The 17,032-nt window shown below is 31.8% G+C and overlaps 1 protein-coding gene across 1 annotated transcript in view; it reads left to right on the top strand.

Moving 5' to 3' along the window:
* The window catches only part of LOC145266303 (uncharacterized), a 215,242-nt gene that overhangs the window by 46,835 nt on the left and 151,375 nt on the right, over positions 1–17,032 (top strand). The window contains exons 6-8 of the mRNA XM_080121854.1: positions 7,475–7,596; positions 10,033–10,094; positions 11,739–11,875. Coding sequence (XP_079977980.1) covers positions 7,475–7,596; positions 10,033–10,094; positions 11,739–11,875 — 321 coding nt within the window. The remainder of the gene's footprint in view (positions 1–7,474; positions 7,597–10,032; positions 10,095–11,738; positions 11,876–17,032) is intronic.

Here is a 17,032-nt window from a genome sequence, read left to right as displayed (position 1 = left end):
TAAACAATAGATAGAGTATAACCGTTAATTATAAACAATAGATAAAATATAACCGTTAATTATAAACAATAGATAAAGTATAACCGTTAATTATAAACAATAGATAAAATATAACCGTTAATTATAAACAATAGATAAAGTATAACCGTTAATTATAAACAATAGATAAAATATAACCGTTAATTATAAACAATAGATAAAATATAACCGTTAATTATAAACAATAGATAAAGTATAACCGTTAATTATAAACAATAGATAAAGCATAACCGTTAATTATAAACAATAGATAAAATATAACCGTTAATTATAAACAATAGATAGAGTATAACCGTTAATTATAAACAATAGATAGAGTATAACCGTTAATTATAAACAATAGATAAAATATAACCGTTAATTATAAGCAATAGATAAAGTATAACCGTTAATTATAAACAATAGATAAAGCATAACCGTTAATTATAAACAATAGATAAAATATAACCATTTATTATAAACAATAGATAAAGTATAACCGTTAATTATAAACAATAGATAAAGCATAACCGTTAATTATAAACAATAGATAAAATATAACCGTTAATTATAAACAATAGATAAAGTATAACCGTTAATTATAAACAATAGATAAAATATAACCGTTAATTATAAACAATATATAAAATATAACCGTTAATTATAAACAATAGATAAAGTATAACCGTTAATTATAAACAATAGATAAAGTATAACCGTTAATTATAAACAATATATAAAATATAACCGTTAATTATAAACAATAGATAAAGTATAACCGTTAATTATAAACAATAGATAAAGCATAACCGTTAATTATAAACAATAGATAAAATATAACCGTTAATTATAAACAGTAGATAAAGTATAACCGTTAATTATAAACAATAGATAAAATATAACCGTTAATTATAAACAATATATAAAATATAACCGTTAATTATAAACAATAGATAAAGTATAACCGTTAATTATAAACAATAGATAAAGCATAACCGTTAATTATAAACAATAGATAAAATATAACCGTTAATTATAAACAATAGATAAAATATAACCGTTAATTATAAACAATAGATAAAGCATAACCGTTAATTATAAACAATAGATAAAGTATAACCGTTAATTATAAACAATAGATAAAATATACACTAATAAGTAAAAAAAACAGTGGATAGATACGTTGAATCTGTATGGTTCCGGGTGAGAATTGTCTGAATCCTACCCAAAGCCGGCCAGAGGCTTAGTTGGCCAAAACGTGGTGAGACGACAACTATGGAGGGCAGTAATTGCTGAGAATGCAGTTAGGAGATTTGGAGTCCCTATCCTGTCATGGTTATCACCTGATGAAGGCCAGAGGAATAGTTGGCTGAAACGTCATGAAACAATAACTAAGGAAAGATGAGGATAATAGTCCGCAATAACTAAATTAATAAGGAAAAGTTTATTTATCACTAGCGGGGATATCCGGCGTTGCCCGAGTGTTTGTTTCCGGGACGGGGGGGTTTAAAAAATGTTATGGTAGGTAAGTAGGAAGGATCAAACCCGGAGTCATAAGTAAAAGTAGGAAAATAAAGTGTGAAAAAAAAAAAAAAAAAAAACATCTGCAACGTTAACAGTTCGGCCACCAAGAAAAGTCCATTCCAGTTGTTTAGGAAAAAAAAAAAAAAAAAAACCCGACTACGGTAGGTCTGCGCGAACGTGAAAATATAATGTGAATTGTCCAGCACGCTAACCGCTACGCCACAGAGCACTGCAGCTTAGTTTAGTGATTTTAAATAACTTCACATGAAAGAACTACGAAGCCAAACCGGTATTCTCTTCTCAACTGTTCCTTGTGAACGATCCCCAAACGGTGTTAAGTGGTGGCAGGGGGAGGAGGAATTTATTAGAGAGAAAATATTTTACCACTTCCATTGATCTTAACCGATTTTGGCCGTGACTTCTCAGCAGAAAAAGTATAGAAATCTAAGATTATCGAGGAATTTGAGAAATAATAAGCCTATAACACACCTCAGATATTGTTCTGCCGTTTGTGCATATTATATTTGCATGAAATATCTTGATTTGTAATCCTATTAATGTCAAAATCCGACGGGAAAAAATGAGTTCATTTTATTTATATAGAGATTAAGATTTTAGTTTTAAGCAAAATGGCAAATTCTACGCGCAAAACACTCATTATATGAAAGCTGCTATTACTCACTAGCAAGAAAAAAATCAATTATTCTGAGGCATTTTTTTTATATCCCACAAAATGCATACTAATATACATAAATACTAAAATAATCCTTAGTTCTGGGAATGAGTTAGGTTTAAGAGGAGATTTGGCTGTTTGTATGGATTGGTGATGTTTTAAACCAATGTATTTCAGAGGAAAACATTATGGACACACGTGTCATGTTGAAATTAATATAAACCCGAAACATTACTAAAAATGGCCCCATAGAAAAATAATTACAAATAAAATAGATTTTATCAAATTATCAAGTTTCATTGTGTACGTGGCCGATATTTTTTTAACTGTGTCGCGAGTTCAAACCTCTCTCAGACCCCCACGCTGTCTGGTACTGTCGCAAAGGCACAAACTAACAAAAATAAATAAATCCGACTCAGCATTCTTTTTAAAATGTAAATGAAATGCATTTATTCGTGGTTCTTCCAAACAACACATTTCATTATTTTTCCAAAGTTTTTTTCATGCACACATGTGCTTTTTAAAAGTCTCTGTCATTGCCACCCTACACCAGCGCGAGCCTTCATCTTTCACACGTCCATCTCGCCCGGTTCACGCTTTGCTTCTCTTCAACCATGTGCTGTCCTATTTTTCTCTCCTTTTCTTGTGATGCAAGCTCGAGCACACTTGTTAATTTGCATAAGTGCTTTAACGGCTTCTGCTGCTGCTAATATTTTCGCTAGCCAGCTATCTTTGGCTGCTACTGATATTTTCATACATGGCCATATGCGCTCTGTTACAATTGTATGTTTTAATGTGGAAGAGTTGTGCGATCAATTCTGTATAACAAATTGATTTATCTCCCTTGACTTAAATTAAGGGTTCACTGTAACAGAACACATAGGAAAATATTAACAGGAGTTGTAAGATAGCTGGCGAGGATATTAGTAGCAGCAGTCATTCTGGGCATGTACAAAACATATCTAAGAACACTGCCAGACATACGAATTACCTTTGTGTGAAATTTGCAAAAGATAGGCTCAGCCGTTTCGGAACCTCTGAAGAAAGAACTCACATACACACACAAAGTAACTGTAGGTGTTAATATAGGGCGGAGATGTATGTGTACATGTGAACGTTTCTTTAAGTATATATGTGTGTACGTACGCATATGTGTGCTCACGCGCACGGCCGCTAGCTAACCCTCTCCAAGCACTTAACAACAAATAAAAACCAAATAAATAAACCGAATCATAGTCCCCCCGCCGCCTCCGAACCTAAGCTAACACCCAACAGGTCAAGACATACTTGTCAAGAAATCATCTCACCAACGAGACGCAAAAAATTAAGACTCGAATTTTAAAGTAACCCCCTCCTCCTACACCCACATATCCCCCTCCCCCCTCCCCCCTCTATGTATCCCTATGCCCTCAGTCACACCAGAAATGAATTTCCCAGACCCTCCCTCACAACCACCTAAGGTCCTTAAACTCCAAAACTAAAACATTACCGACATACCAAGCACCCCCTCCCACATTTCCCCTTTGTTCCTTCCTCTTTTTTCCGCTCTTCTTGCACCCCTCCCTTGACATCATTCACTCTTTTATCCCATCATAACGAACATTTCTGTAAAAAGTCTGAGGATGCTACAGACGGCCAAAAAAACGGCCGGGTAGCTGAAACAATAATGTAACTTAACAGAAAGATACGGTAATAAAAAATAAAACGCATATTTGCTCTACAACAGTATTGAACACTTTCTTCGGGTTTTTATTAATTACCATTTCTACTAAATATATATATATATATATATATAAATATATATCTTATTAGAAAAAAGTTTGGTAGCGTTTTCAAAGCTCAAATAGTTGAAATTTGACCCCTTGACAGCCAAATTTCTGGCCTAATACCGATTAAAAAGATTTTCCCAAATCTCAGTACCCCTTATGTCAAATTTCGAGTCTGTAGACTGAAAATTGACGAAGTAGTTTGGTAGGGAAATGTACACACATAGACACACATATACAGACACAGGGACAATTTCACTTATATATATATATATATATATATATATATATATATATATATATATATATATATATATATTTAAAGGAGATTAGAATAATAGTCTAAAGAGCTAAGTGTATTTTAATGTAACAGTGAAATTACTAGTTTAATTAAAATACAGGAAATGCTCGTTGTAATTTAGATATATAATAAGCTCGATAAATAAAAAGCACGGATTTCCGAAACGATCGTACAGATAATTGACTTTGTTGTTGTTCCTTCTTATGAAACTGATTTTTAATTTAATTAAAATTTGATTTTTAAATTTAAAAAAAATTTTTTTAATTTTCAAATTGAAAATCACTTTACTTAATATATATATATATATATATATATATATATATATATATATATATATTTAAAGGAGATTAGAACAATAGTCTAAAGAGCTGAGTGTATTTTAATGTAACAGTGAAATTACTAGTTTAATTAAAATACAGGAAATAGAAAGTGCTCGTTGTAATTTAGATATATAATAAGCTCGATAGTTAAATGTCCTAGAGCTAATTCAATATTAAGTAATGTGATTGATAATTTAAAATTTAAAAATCAAATTATAATTAAATTAAAAATCCGTTTCTTTGTTATTGTTCCTTCTTATGAAACGGATTTTTAATTTAATTATAATTTGATTTTTAAATTTTAAATTATCAATCACATTACTTAATATATATATATATATATATATATATATATATATATATATATATATATATATATATATATATATATATATATATAAAAGTTTGGTGGTTACATTTTAAGTTCTGAAAAAACAACATATAGACACATATATTCGGTGGTTAAATTTTAAGTTCTGAAAAAATAACATATAGACCCATATATTCGAATTAAGAATTTATTGTTTGACGAAAGGAATATATAGAAGGGGTTATGTTAATTTCTTTAATCCATGGATTTTCAATAATGGCTCATATCATCAGAGGAAATGAAATGCGGTTAGCAAAATGTTCAGCTGTGAATAGACACGTATTTTGCTTTTCAGCACAAATATTGAAAATAGTTTTTTGAGTGGTTGTTGATTATATGGAGATAAATATAGGAAAAGGGAATTTGATACAACCTGGGCAGTCCATTATCGGAAGGAGTAACAATGTTCTCCGGGGTTATAAATCCAGGTAGGCAGGAAATGGGTCCAGGCATTCATCTTATAAGAGATCGTATTTTGTCAATTAATAGAATAATTATTTATATATTAATACCGTAGTACCTTTTAACGGCATGCATACACATGTTACTGTTTTCAGATTATCAATTATTCAATCGGGAGATCCTATTTATTAAAAAGTAGAATTAAAAATGATAACATATTATGAACATTAAATTATGATTATATAGATATGCTAATTTAATGTTTGTAATATGTTATCAGCTTCTATCCTCCTGTTTAATAAATAGGATTTCCCGATCACTGAAGTCGCAATGTAAAAATTAATTTTAAATATGAAGTTGCTTTTGTGCTGAACGTAAAACTAAAATGTACATTCTTGGTCTTCTGGCTAGGATCTGTTCTGTCTAAAGATGGTATAATGATATCGTTGGGTTTTCGTTTGCGCCAGGCGTCCATACAATGAACATATGTCACAGACTCCTATGAGGATATTGGAGATAAACTGTAATAACCAGATATATTCTGGCGCTACATTAACCAGATTACTGACATAAATACTTTTACAGTTTACACGAAAAGGTTACAATACTATTGTGGGGTCTCTATTCACACTGAACGTCATACAATGCCCAGCAGCAATATATTACACATGAAAGATGCCGCTATGGAATTTCCACAGGTTTCGTTGGTAATTATTAGGCCGGTGACAACAGAACATTCTTTTCATTCTTTTTACTCTCAAGTATATATCCGACACAGTAAGACGCAGTCAATCAACCGGGAACCACATCCGTCTATATAAAAACTTATAAAATATTAACGGATATATATTCAAGAGTCAAAACAATGAAAAGAATATGCTGTTGTCACAGCCCTAGTTGTTATATATACGAAATCTGGACAAATTAAAATATCATATTTAATTGGTTTACTGGCTACGATCCAAGGGTAGTATCTGTTCTGTCTAGAGATGATATAATAATATATCATGAGGTTTCCATTCGCGCCGGGTGTCCATACAATTAAAATATGTCACAGACTTCTGTAAGGATATTGGAAATAAACCGTAATAACCAGATATATTCTGACACTACATTAACCAGATTACTTAGATAAATACTTTTACAGTTTAAACGAAAAAGCTACAATAATATCGCGGGGGGTCTCCATTCACACTGAACGTCCATAGAATGCCCAGCAACAATATATTACACATGAAAGATGCTGCTGTGGAATTTCCACAGGTTTCGTTGGTAATTATTAGGGCGGTGACAACAGAACATTCTTTTCATTCTTTTGACTCTCAAGTATATATCCGACACAGTAAGACGCAGTCAATCAACCGGGAACCACATCCGTCTATATAAAAATATATAAGATATTAACGGATATATACTTAAGAGTCGAAGCAATGAAAAGAATATGCTGAGGTTAGAAAGCAGACACGCAATCAAGAATCGGGTAAGAATACAATGATTGTAAGTTAATTACAGAACATTGTCCTGTGATTTTTTTTTATTATTTAATTTAATTTATTATTTAATTTATTATTTAATTTATTATTTAATTTAATTTATTATTTATTTAATTTAATTTATTATTTAATTTATTATTTAATTTAATTTATTATTTAATTTAATTTATTATTTAATTTAATTTATTATTTAATGTATTATTTAATTTAATTTATTATTTAATTAATTTAATTTATTATTTAATTTATTATTTAATTTATTATTTAATTTAATTTATTATTTAATTTATTATTTAATTTAATTTATTATTTAATTTAATTTATTATTTAATTTAATTTATTATTTAATGTATTATTTAATTTAATTTATTATTTAATTAATTTAATTTATTATTTAATTTATCATTTAATTTATTATTTAATTTAATTTATTATTTAATTTAATTTATTATTTAATTTATTATTTAATTTAATTTATTATTTAATTAATTTAATTTATTATTTAGTTTATTATTTAATTTAATGTATTATTTAATTTTCTTTTCGTCATTATTTATTTATTTATTTGTCCCCTGGTCAATAAAAAAAAATAATTTTCTTTACATAGTGACATGATCAGGAGTATCGACATCAAACCGAAATGCTCTAAAACTCAGCAGAAGGAGATTCTCGGCAGAATTGTGAAACACCTTTCGCTTGGTTATATGTTAAATCCCAAGAATGTATTAGGTAAGTATCGTGTTTTAAATTGTTTGTAAAAAAAAATAATTAGTGATGGGACGATCCCAATATTTTTTCATGATTCCAATACAATTACCGAATCCGATTCTTTATAAATCATTTCCGTATAGAGTTGTTGTTTTTCTCGGGGGTGGTGGGGGGTGGAATATTGCAAATATTTGCGTAATATGCACATACATTTGCGGTAACGTAAAAAATAAACTTCCGTGTATTTTTTAGTTTTACTTGTAGTTCAAAATATATAAATATTTATTATTTGACAATTTGCACCAGTAATGCAAAATTAATTTTTAAACAAATGAAAAAAAAAATTAACGAAACAATTAAAAGAATCGTTTTTGGCATTGGAAAAGAGGCCTGGTGCTACAAGATCAGGCCATCTGAAGATATTGGCTTCCTGAGATGAAATGTACCTAACATTGATGTTTTTTTTGTTTTTTTGTTTCCTTTTGAAAAACTTAATCATGTTCTGCAAAAAACAAAAACAACAAAACACCTTTTCACCCTTTTTCCTTCTTCCCATTTTCCCTTTCTCTTTCTATCTACCCCATTTCCTGACTGCTTTCCTAACTTAAAATGTACCAAACATTAATACTGTAACTCTTTTTCCTTCTCCAATTGCAAAACTCATGTTCTGCAGGGCAGGGAACAAAAATGTTAAAATCCACTATAAACCAAATCAAACCAAACACTACAAACTAGCGATTGAAGATACAAAGAGTTTGAAGAATAAAAAAAAACTTTCTACAAAATAACTGGATGCAACATGAATACTATTTCCAAAATAGCATTAAATAATCCAAAAAGGGTTGATATGCCGTAAAACAAAGAACCAAACGGAAAAGAGGCAAAAATTTTCCAATTCCGATACAGGCAAAAGTTCTGACGTTTCCCATTCCAATTCCTATATAACTCATTAATCAGAAATAATTTTAATAATATGGTGAGGTACACCTGGGATTGAACAGGGGATCATTCGATCTGTAGTCGAATGTTCTACCACTGGGCTATATCTCTAGATGACAATTAATCTGTTTTTTTTTTTAAGAAGAAATGATCTGCTGAGGTTTTATTATCGTTTTTTTTTATCGGAAAATATGCAAAAACTGTTCCGATTCTGATACCGATACCGATACACGTAAAAGTTCTGATTTTTCCGATTCCTGATTCCAATTCCTATTAATCGTTCCAACACTAGTAAAAACAACATTTTTTTAAAATCCTGATTTAAGTTCATCAATGTGACGAAATTCCAGCTTTTCGAAAAGTCGGTTTTCTCTATCGCTCCAAACATTTTCTGAGGTTATTCGCTGTCTCTACATATCTAAAGTTGTCTCAAATAAGTTTCCAGACTTTTTTCGTATGAACACTTTTACAGGGTGACCCAAAAAAAAACCCAGAGGACATTCAATTGTTTTTCTGAGCATTTTACAGTCAACGGAGAAAAAAAGGCCAAAGACCCAAGTGTTTTGATGTGATGTTTTGAATATAATAAACTAGTTATTACCAAAGTTTCATTTCATTCGAACAAAACACTAAGAAACGGGCCTAATTAGAGTTGGGGCGCGTTTTTTTTGGGGGGGGGGGGGTCACCCTGTATTAATAGTACACACATGAAAGTCTAGTTCTCTTTGAAGTGATCTCCTCCGGCTGCTCTCTATGGTTCAGACCTTGTTCCCTATGACTTTTGCTTATTCCCTAAGCTCAAGGAAAATCTTAGAGGCAGTCGTTATGAGACAATTGAGGAGATGAAAGAGGTTGTGACAAGGATCATTGTTCACTCACACAAGAGAGCTTCCATTGGACCTTTCATAAGTTGTTGGAATGGTATAACAAGTGCATTGCAGCCAGAGGAGATTACTTCGAAGGGGATTAGAGTTTCATGTGTGTAATATCAAGAAAAGTGCTCATACGAAAAAAGTCTCTAAACTTATTGAAGGCACCTCATATCTTTGACAAATCCATCCTAAAATGTGCTGAAATTATAAAAAAAAAACAAAAAAACTTCCAAAAACTTTTTCCCTTCCCAACGTTTTGGAAGGTCCTTTTGCAAAGAGCCCTTTCTTTCCCAAACATTTATTAAGATCCCAACTTTTGTGAAGACCCCCCCCTCCCCCTTACCAAAACATTTGTGAAAGTCTCTCGCCATCTCAAACTCTGGTTGCCCTCTTCTTTCCAACATTTAATGAGGTTCCAACCCTTCCTAATTTGCATGAAGACGCAAATCCCTTCTAACTATCCCCCTTCTAGGTCATACTCCTTCCCAACTTTTATCAAGACTCTCTTCCATCCTAAACTTTCCTTCTAACTATCCCCCTTCTAGGTCATACTCCTTCCCAACTTTTATCAAGACTCTCTTCCATCCCAAACTTTGCAAAACTATGAAAATTTGCTCTAAACAAATTATTTCTTCTTGTCTTTCAGATTTTTTCCAGTCGGACTTATTTGAAGTCTATGCAACATTTATGAATATGCCTGATAGCATGGTAAAAAAAAAAACGATAATTGTTGTTTTTGCTATATATATATATATATATATATATATATATATATATATATATATATATATATATATATAGATGTTGTTTGTTTGTTTTTGTTAGCGATATTAATTGAATGAATTCAATTATTTATTTGGAAGTGCCTTTTTACCTAAATGCGAGTTGGGAATAATTTTCCCTTTGACCAGTTTGGTACCCCCAAATCGGGAGCGGCATATTTATTATTTTTTAAATATAATTATCCACTGACATGTGTTTCATCAGAGTGGCTGAATCTAGCGATATATATATATATATATATATATATATATATATATATATATATATATATATATATATATATATAGCGATTTGAAAATAATATACGGAAAAACAATGGAAAAAACTGCCATTGGCCAACACGTAATCAAAAATCCAGCTTGTGCTAATGCATATAAAATGGATTGTTTTAGAATCTTACTCTCAAAATCATTTTAGAATTTTGGAGTCAGTCTCGATTATTTCATGCAGGCCCTCTCTTTGTCGACAGAAAAAATTTATTGACTCATTGGACTTCTTTGTATTTACTTTTCATATAATTGTATTATTTTACACGAATTCCGTTTGTTTGGGGGCGGGGGTCCTCGTATATCCCTGAGTATTGTTTCTCTCGTGATAATTTTATTCATTTTTGTATTTCCGTGTTAAACCAAGGATTAACTCCTGATGAATTTGTTGGCGAAAGGGCCCAGGGCGTTTTTTCCTATGTATTATTTTTAAAGCACTATATAAATGTTGTATAATTAAAGACTTCATTTATATAAGGATGGGGAAAAAAGTCCTAATTTAAATTATAAAATAGAAATAGATTTAGCACTTGCATCAGCCGATTTCTCAAAAGTCTTCAATTATAAAAGAGAATTTAACCATAACTAAAATTTTGTAAATAGAAAACGGAGATCCTCAGCTATTTTAAATGTTTTTACATTTTTTTTCAAATGTTTTTACATTTGTTTTTTTAATGTTGTTACATTTTTTTCAAATGTTTTTTACATTTTTTTCAAATGTTTTTTACATTTTTTTCAAATGTTTTTACATTTTTGAAAATGTTTTACATTGGTTTTTCAAATGTTTTTTACATTTTTTTCAAATGGTTTTACATTGGTTTTTCAAATGTTTTTTACATTTTTGAAAATGTTTTACATTGGTTTTTCAAATGCTTTTTACATTTTTTTCAAATGTTTTTTACATTTTTTTCAAATGTTTTTTACATTTTTTTCAAATGGTTTTACATTGCTTTTTCAAATGTTTTTTACATTTTTTTCAAATGGTTTTACATTGGTTTTTCAAATGTTTTTTACATTTTTTTCAAATGGTTTTACATTGATTTTTCAAATGTTTTTTACATTTTTTTCAAATGGTTTTACATTGGTTTTTCAAATGTTTTTTACGTTTTTGAAAATGTTTTACACTTGTTTTTTACATTTGCTTTTGCAAATGTTTTTTTTACACTTTTGTGAAAATTTTTCAAAAATGTTTTATACATTTGTTTTTGCAAAGTTTTTTATATTTGTTTTTCAAATGTTTAGTTTTTACAAATTTTTTACAAGTTTTTTTATTCAATTTCGACACATTTTTTTTTTTTTTCAGAAGTCGGATATTATTAGCATTGCTGGTAGCTTAGCCAAGCATAATGTTATCAACTGGAAATTGTTTGATACTGCTAAACGCTTCCTCTGTCATCTCGACGTCACTGACTTTTCGAAGATTACTCCAGATGTTCTTTCGTAAGTCAATTCATTTCTGACAAGGGAGTCACTACTTATTAAGGCCCGATGGCCACTCGAGGATAAGAGTTAATGATTGTAAAGTGATAGTGTAGAAATCATTAATCGTGTAAATTGGGTAAAATGTGAATATTTATGGGGATGGCTAAACAAGAACTTGTTTGTATTGGATTTGGAGGCTACCATATTGTAGTCTGCCAAGAAGCAGACCACCGGAACAGTGTTCCACAGGCGGGCAGTTCTAGGAAAGAAGATTTGTTTATGGAATTTGCATTTAGATTTAGGCACAGATAGAGAGTCGGGGGGAAATTTTGGATAGTGGTTGTAGTTAGCCGAGTGGTTTTTGTGAAAGGTAGAACCATAGATTAGAGTTCAGACGGGCAAATGTCGTGAAAATAATGATAGAACAGAGACAGACTCGCAACATGGGAAAGAGGTTGCAGAGAAGGGAAAAGGGGCTCACTTACTAGGTTTTGGAGTTTGTTTTGAACTCTATTAAAGCAGGATAGGGATCGCCGAGCAGCTCCTGTCCAGATGTGGCAACACTCCTCCGTTTTAGGACGTACTTGGCTTTTATACACATCGAGAATTGCATCAGCAGTGAGAAACTTAATGGAGTAGCACAATGATCCAACCATTTTTCCATCGGTCATGGCAACAGATTGGTGTATGTGTTCCATTTCAGATCAATGGTTAAGGTCAGTCCCAAAAGCTTTAGTTTCGTAAATTTTAAGTTTAAAAAAAAAAAAAATTCAAATTGGTTAATGATCTAACTAAAACTCGTTTTGTCACATATAATTCAAAAAATAATATCCCCCCAGTATTTTTCTTGATATTTTTCTTGTAAAATTATTTTCACCTTAACCAAAATAACCACCTTCTTTTTCCTTGAGAAAACATGGCGACATACATCTGAAGACGATCGGAGGTTACATCGAGCGAAACGTTGTGTAAATAAGACGAGAACAATAGTCCAAACAATCGAAATAATACAAGAAATAATTATGAAGTCTCATCTAAAAAATGTACAAACATATTAAAAAAAAAAAAAAAACGGAATGGACCCGTTTTTTTTTTTTTTATTGACTTGGCACTATTTGCATTTTGAATTTCTAACGGCTATGTTCGTTGGGGAAGCAAAAAGAAAACATTTTTTGCCATTCATCAATAACATCCAGTGTGAATGCACCTGAAGAAGGTCGAAGGTTACATCGACCGAAATGTTGTGAAAATAACACTCAACATGCGAACGTTAATCATATTAATGCAAATAACACAAACATTCCTCATCTCAAACATTCAGGTTCTATAAATTATTTTGATTTAAAGCCTCTAAAAGCACCTTATATATATATATATATGTATATATATATATATATATATATATATATATGTATATATATATGTGTGTGTGTGTGTGTGTGTGTGTGTGTGTGTGTGTGTGTGTGTGTGTGTGTGTCCGCGAAAGGCTTTTTTCCGACGCCTTCTTGCGGGGCTCGCTCCTTTTTAAAACTTTTTATATCGTGTCTAAATCATAATATGTACGAGTTAACAACGGGGGTCGCCAGTCTATTTAATTTACCCGACTTTTACAAGTTAAATATTCAACATTTTTCAATCGTCGCGTGTTACTTTCACTTTTCAGTATAATTCGAACCGAAGGTAAACGTCGCCGGCAACGGTATGGCATAAGAGCCTACTTCACAAGATTTCCAGCTACGGTATAACTGGAAATGTTTTCTCAATCATTAAATCATTTCTCTCCGATAGGCTCATAAGAGTAGTGGTCGATGGACAAAAATCAGAGGCCTGCAGTATTAATGCTGGAGTCCCTCAAGGGTCAATCCTGGGCCCAACTCTCTTCCTGATCTACATCAATGATATCCCTAAACACATACTTAAATCATTCGTTGACATCTATGCTGATGACACAACCATCTACGGCAACACATCAAAGGCCGTAAATGACAAAGCTCTCTCTGATTCTCTCTTCTCTGATCTCGAACGAGTAGTTCAGTCGGGGAAGTCGTGCCTGATTACCTTTAATGCATCTAAAACCAAACTCCTATCTTTACATCATCAACGCTCTGATCCCCATCTGGCATCAATTGAAATGGAAGGCTCTCGTCTAGGAGAATCCCCATGTTTTGACAAGCTTCTGGGTTTGTCCTTTACTCCTGATCTGAAATGGAACACGTACATCAAGTCTGTTGCCAAGGTCGCTGGAAAGATGGTGAGATCCTTCTACCGCTCCAGAAGATATCTCACTACTGATGCAATTATCTATCTATATAAAAGCCAAGTACGTCCAAGGATGGAATACTGCTGCCATATCTGGGCAGGAGCTGCTAAAAACAGCCTATTCTGCCTTGACAGAGTACAAAATAGACTTCGTGGCTTAGTGGGGGATGCCCTTTTCTCTACCCTGCAACCTCTCTCCCACAGAAGAGACGTTGCGAGCCTATCCTTGTTTTATTGTTATTTCCATGGCAGCTGCTCGTCTGAACTCCAATCTCTGGTCCTTCCTTGTGTTTTTTTTCACTGTTTTGATTACCCCCTCCCACTTAAGTTTTAACGTTGTTTTCTTTTTTTACTTCGCTTATAACAATGCTTACGTCGTCGTCATAATGCTCGACGACTTCTGTGCGCGCACCTGTCAATTTGGTTCTTACTTAAATAAATTCAAACATCTTTCAGTAACTCATTCTGGCTGGCCGATTTTATTTTCAAACTTCGCCTCAGGGCTTCCGGTTCGATCCTACCAACTTTTACCCCCCCCCCCCACCAGTTTCTTTTTTATTGAACACCACACACACCTACAAACACCCGGGCAACGCCGGGTACCCCCGCTAGTCTATATATATATATAAAAGCGAAAATGTGTGTGTGTGTTTCTGAGTTTGTATGTCTCGCAAAAACTTTCGACAGAGGCGACGGATTTTTACGAGATTGATATCATTTTGAAGCTCGACATCTTGGGCGACAAATATCCAAAAATTGGCCAAAAACATTAATTCCGTCACCCTAAAATGATCAGTTTTGTACAGGGAGGGGATAGCAAAAAATCGTTCCTTCATTTTTCCCTTTTCCACGACTACTGCGACGATGATGTCATATTTGACCTAGAAAACGTTGATGTTAGTTTAACTTGCTGGTTTTTTAAACGTTTCATTTTGTCAGTTCTTAGTTGTTTGTCACTTTGGCATCGGTGTAACGCGTCAAGCTTTTTTTTTCGCCTTAGCCTCGAGGCTTCGGGTTCAAGCCTACCCTCTGACCAAAACTTTTTTTTCTTTTATACCTTTAAACACCCGGGCAACGTTTTTTGTTTTTCTTCTTTTAATTTAAACAGGGTTATTACTTCGCTTATTCTTTAGTTTACTCCCCCCCACACACACACACAAACACGGCGTTGTTATCTTAAGATGTCAGGTTCAATCCAACAGGGTTATTTATGCCATTTTTTTCTGTTCGTTGTTTTATTTTTTGTTTTGGGTTTTCCGATTTTTTAACATCGTTTATTTTATAATATTTAAAAGGGTTATTACTTACCCCTCCCCATACACACACCTACAAACACCCGCTAGTGAAAATATATATGGCAATTAAGCTACACTGAATATTCCGTGTTTCATTCTCGTGAGAATTCGTCAGACTTATATATATATATATATAAATATATATATATATATATATATATATATATATATATATATATATATATATGAACAAATGATTAATAAAACATGTTAAAAGACATCTTGAAAAAAGAATTAAAAACATATTTAATTTTAAAAAGGAAACACAAGATAAGTGGATAGTCCTTAATCCGCGGAGTTTCGAAGAAATACTCTCCTTCTCATCAGAGGGCAGGAATTAGCAAAATGCAGGATCGGATTTTGCATATAAAAGTATTTAATGAAACTACAAGTAAGTCACAGATCTTACTTAGTTAAAGAAAAAAGGGTGACGTAAGGGGAACAAGAGGCAAAAGAAAAATGATAAAAAGATTTCACATGAATGGATAGTCCGGTGAAGGGTAAAAATCCAAAAATGGTAAAATCCAAAACGGTCGAATTTAAAATTTCAATCCAAAAAGTAAATTCCAAATGGTCAAAATAAACCAAAAGGCAGAGTTCCTTGGAAATATATATATATATATATATATATATATATATATATATATATATATATATATATATATATATATACTGGCAGGGCTCGTGTACCGTCGTTACCAGGTAGAAAGATAGCACAGTGACAGAACAAATTCGTTGGAAGAACCCTACTCCCTAAAAAAAAAAAAAAAATTAAACTATAATTATCTAGCGCATTATCGTAGACTGAGCTAATTTTGTTTTGTTTTTCATGAAGTGGTCTATAAGTTAAGAATTGAGATCCTCAGCAATTAAAAGCGATGTTAATTAATGTATAAAAATGTTCTTCCAACCCCCCATAATGGAAACTAAAGAATAAAAAAATGTTTATGAAGAAATATTTTAAGCAATCCTGAAATAATAAAAAAAATGTTAAAAAAGCGTTTTAATACGCTAAAAAATATAATATGCTAAAAAATGTAGATAAGATAATGTATTAAAATGTACATATGTGCCTGGCCTCCCCCAATAAAGGAAAGTAATGAATAGAGAATATTTATGAAGACATATTTTCAGCAATCCTGAAACCATTGTTTCTTGCGTTTTTGCAATGATGGAGAAATAAACATATTTGTGGTTTTTCGGCACTTTAATTTCGTAATTTTGAAAATGGTTATACTATAATTATCCAAAAGCAGCCCTCTGGAAGTTGTAGCTAGACGAGTATTTGTTGTGAAGTTTTTTTTATAGGGAGGAATGATAGATCGGAGCTCAGTCGAGCACCTATCATAAAATTAATGATAGAGTAGATTCGTAACATCTCTTTTGGGAGAAAAGGGAAGCAGAGAAGTTAAAACGGCCTCGGCCACTCCTATTAAACGGTTTTTAAAATGTTTTTTTTGTTCTAGTTGGGGATGGGGCATCCTACCAAAATCCAGACATGCACCTACTATCTCAGACATTCCAACCGAGAGATCTGTTTTTAAGATTTTAACCGCCCTTTCAAGTGCAGTGAACAGAATCTTGTTTAAAACCACTCAAGAATAAGGTAATATTCAAGCAA

The sequence above is a fragment of the Euprymna scolopes genome, chromosome 41 (genome assembly GCF_053919585.1).
Source record: "Euprymna scolopes isolate OS-2025 chromosome 41, ASM5391958v1, whole genome shotgun sequence".
NCBI classification, from domain to species: domain Eukaryota; kingdom Metazoa; phylum Mollusca; class Cephalopoda; order Sepiida; family Sepiolidae; genus Euprymna; species Euprymna scolopes.
The sequence above is the reverse complement of the archived record's forward strand: the minus strand, read 5'-3'. Positions and strand labels throughout refer to the sequence as shown.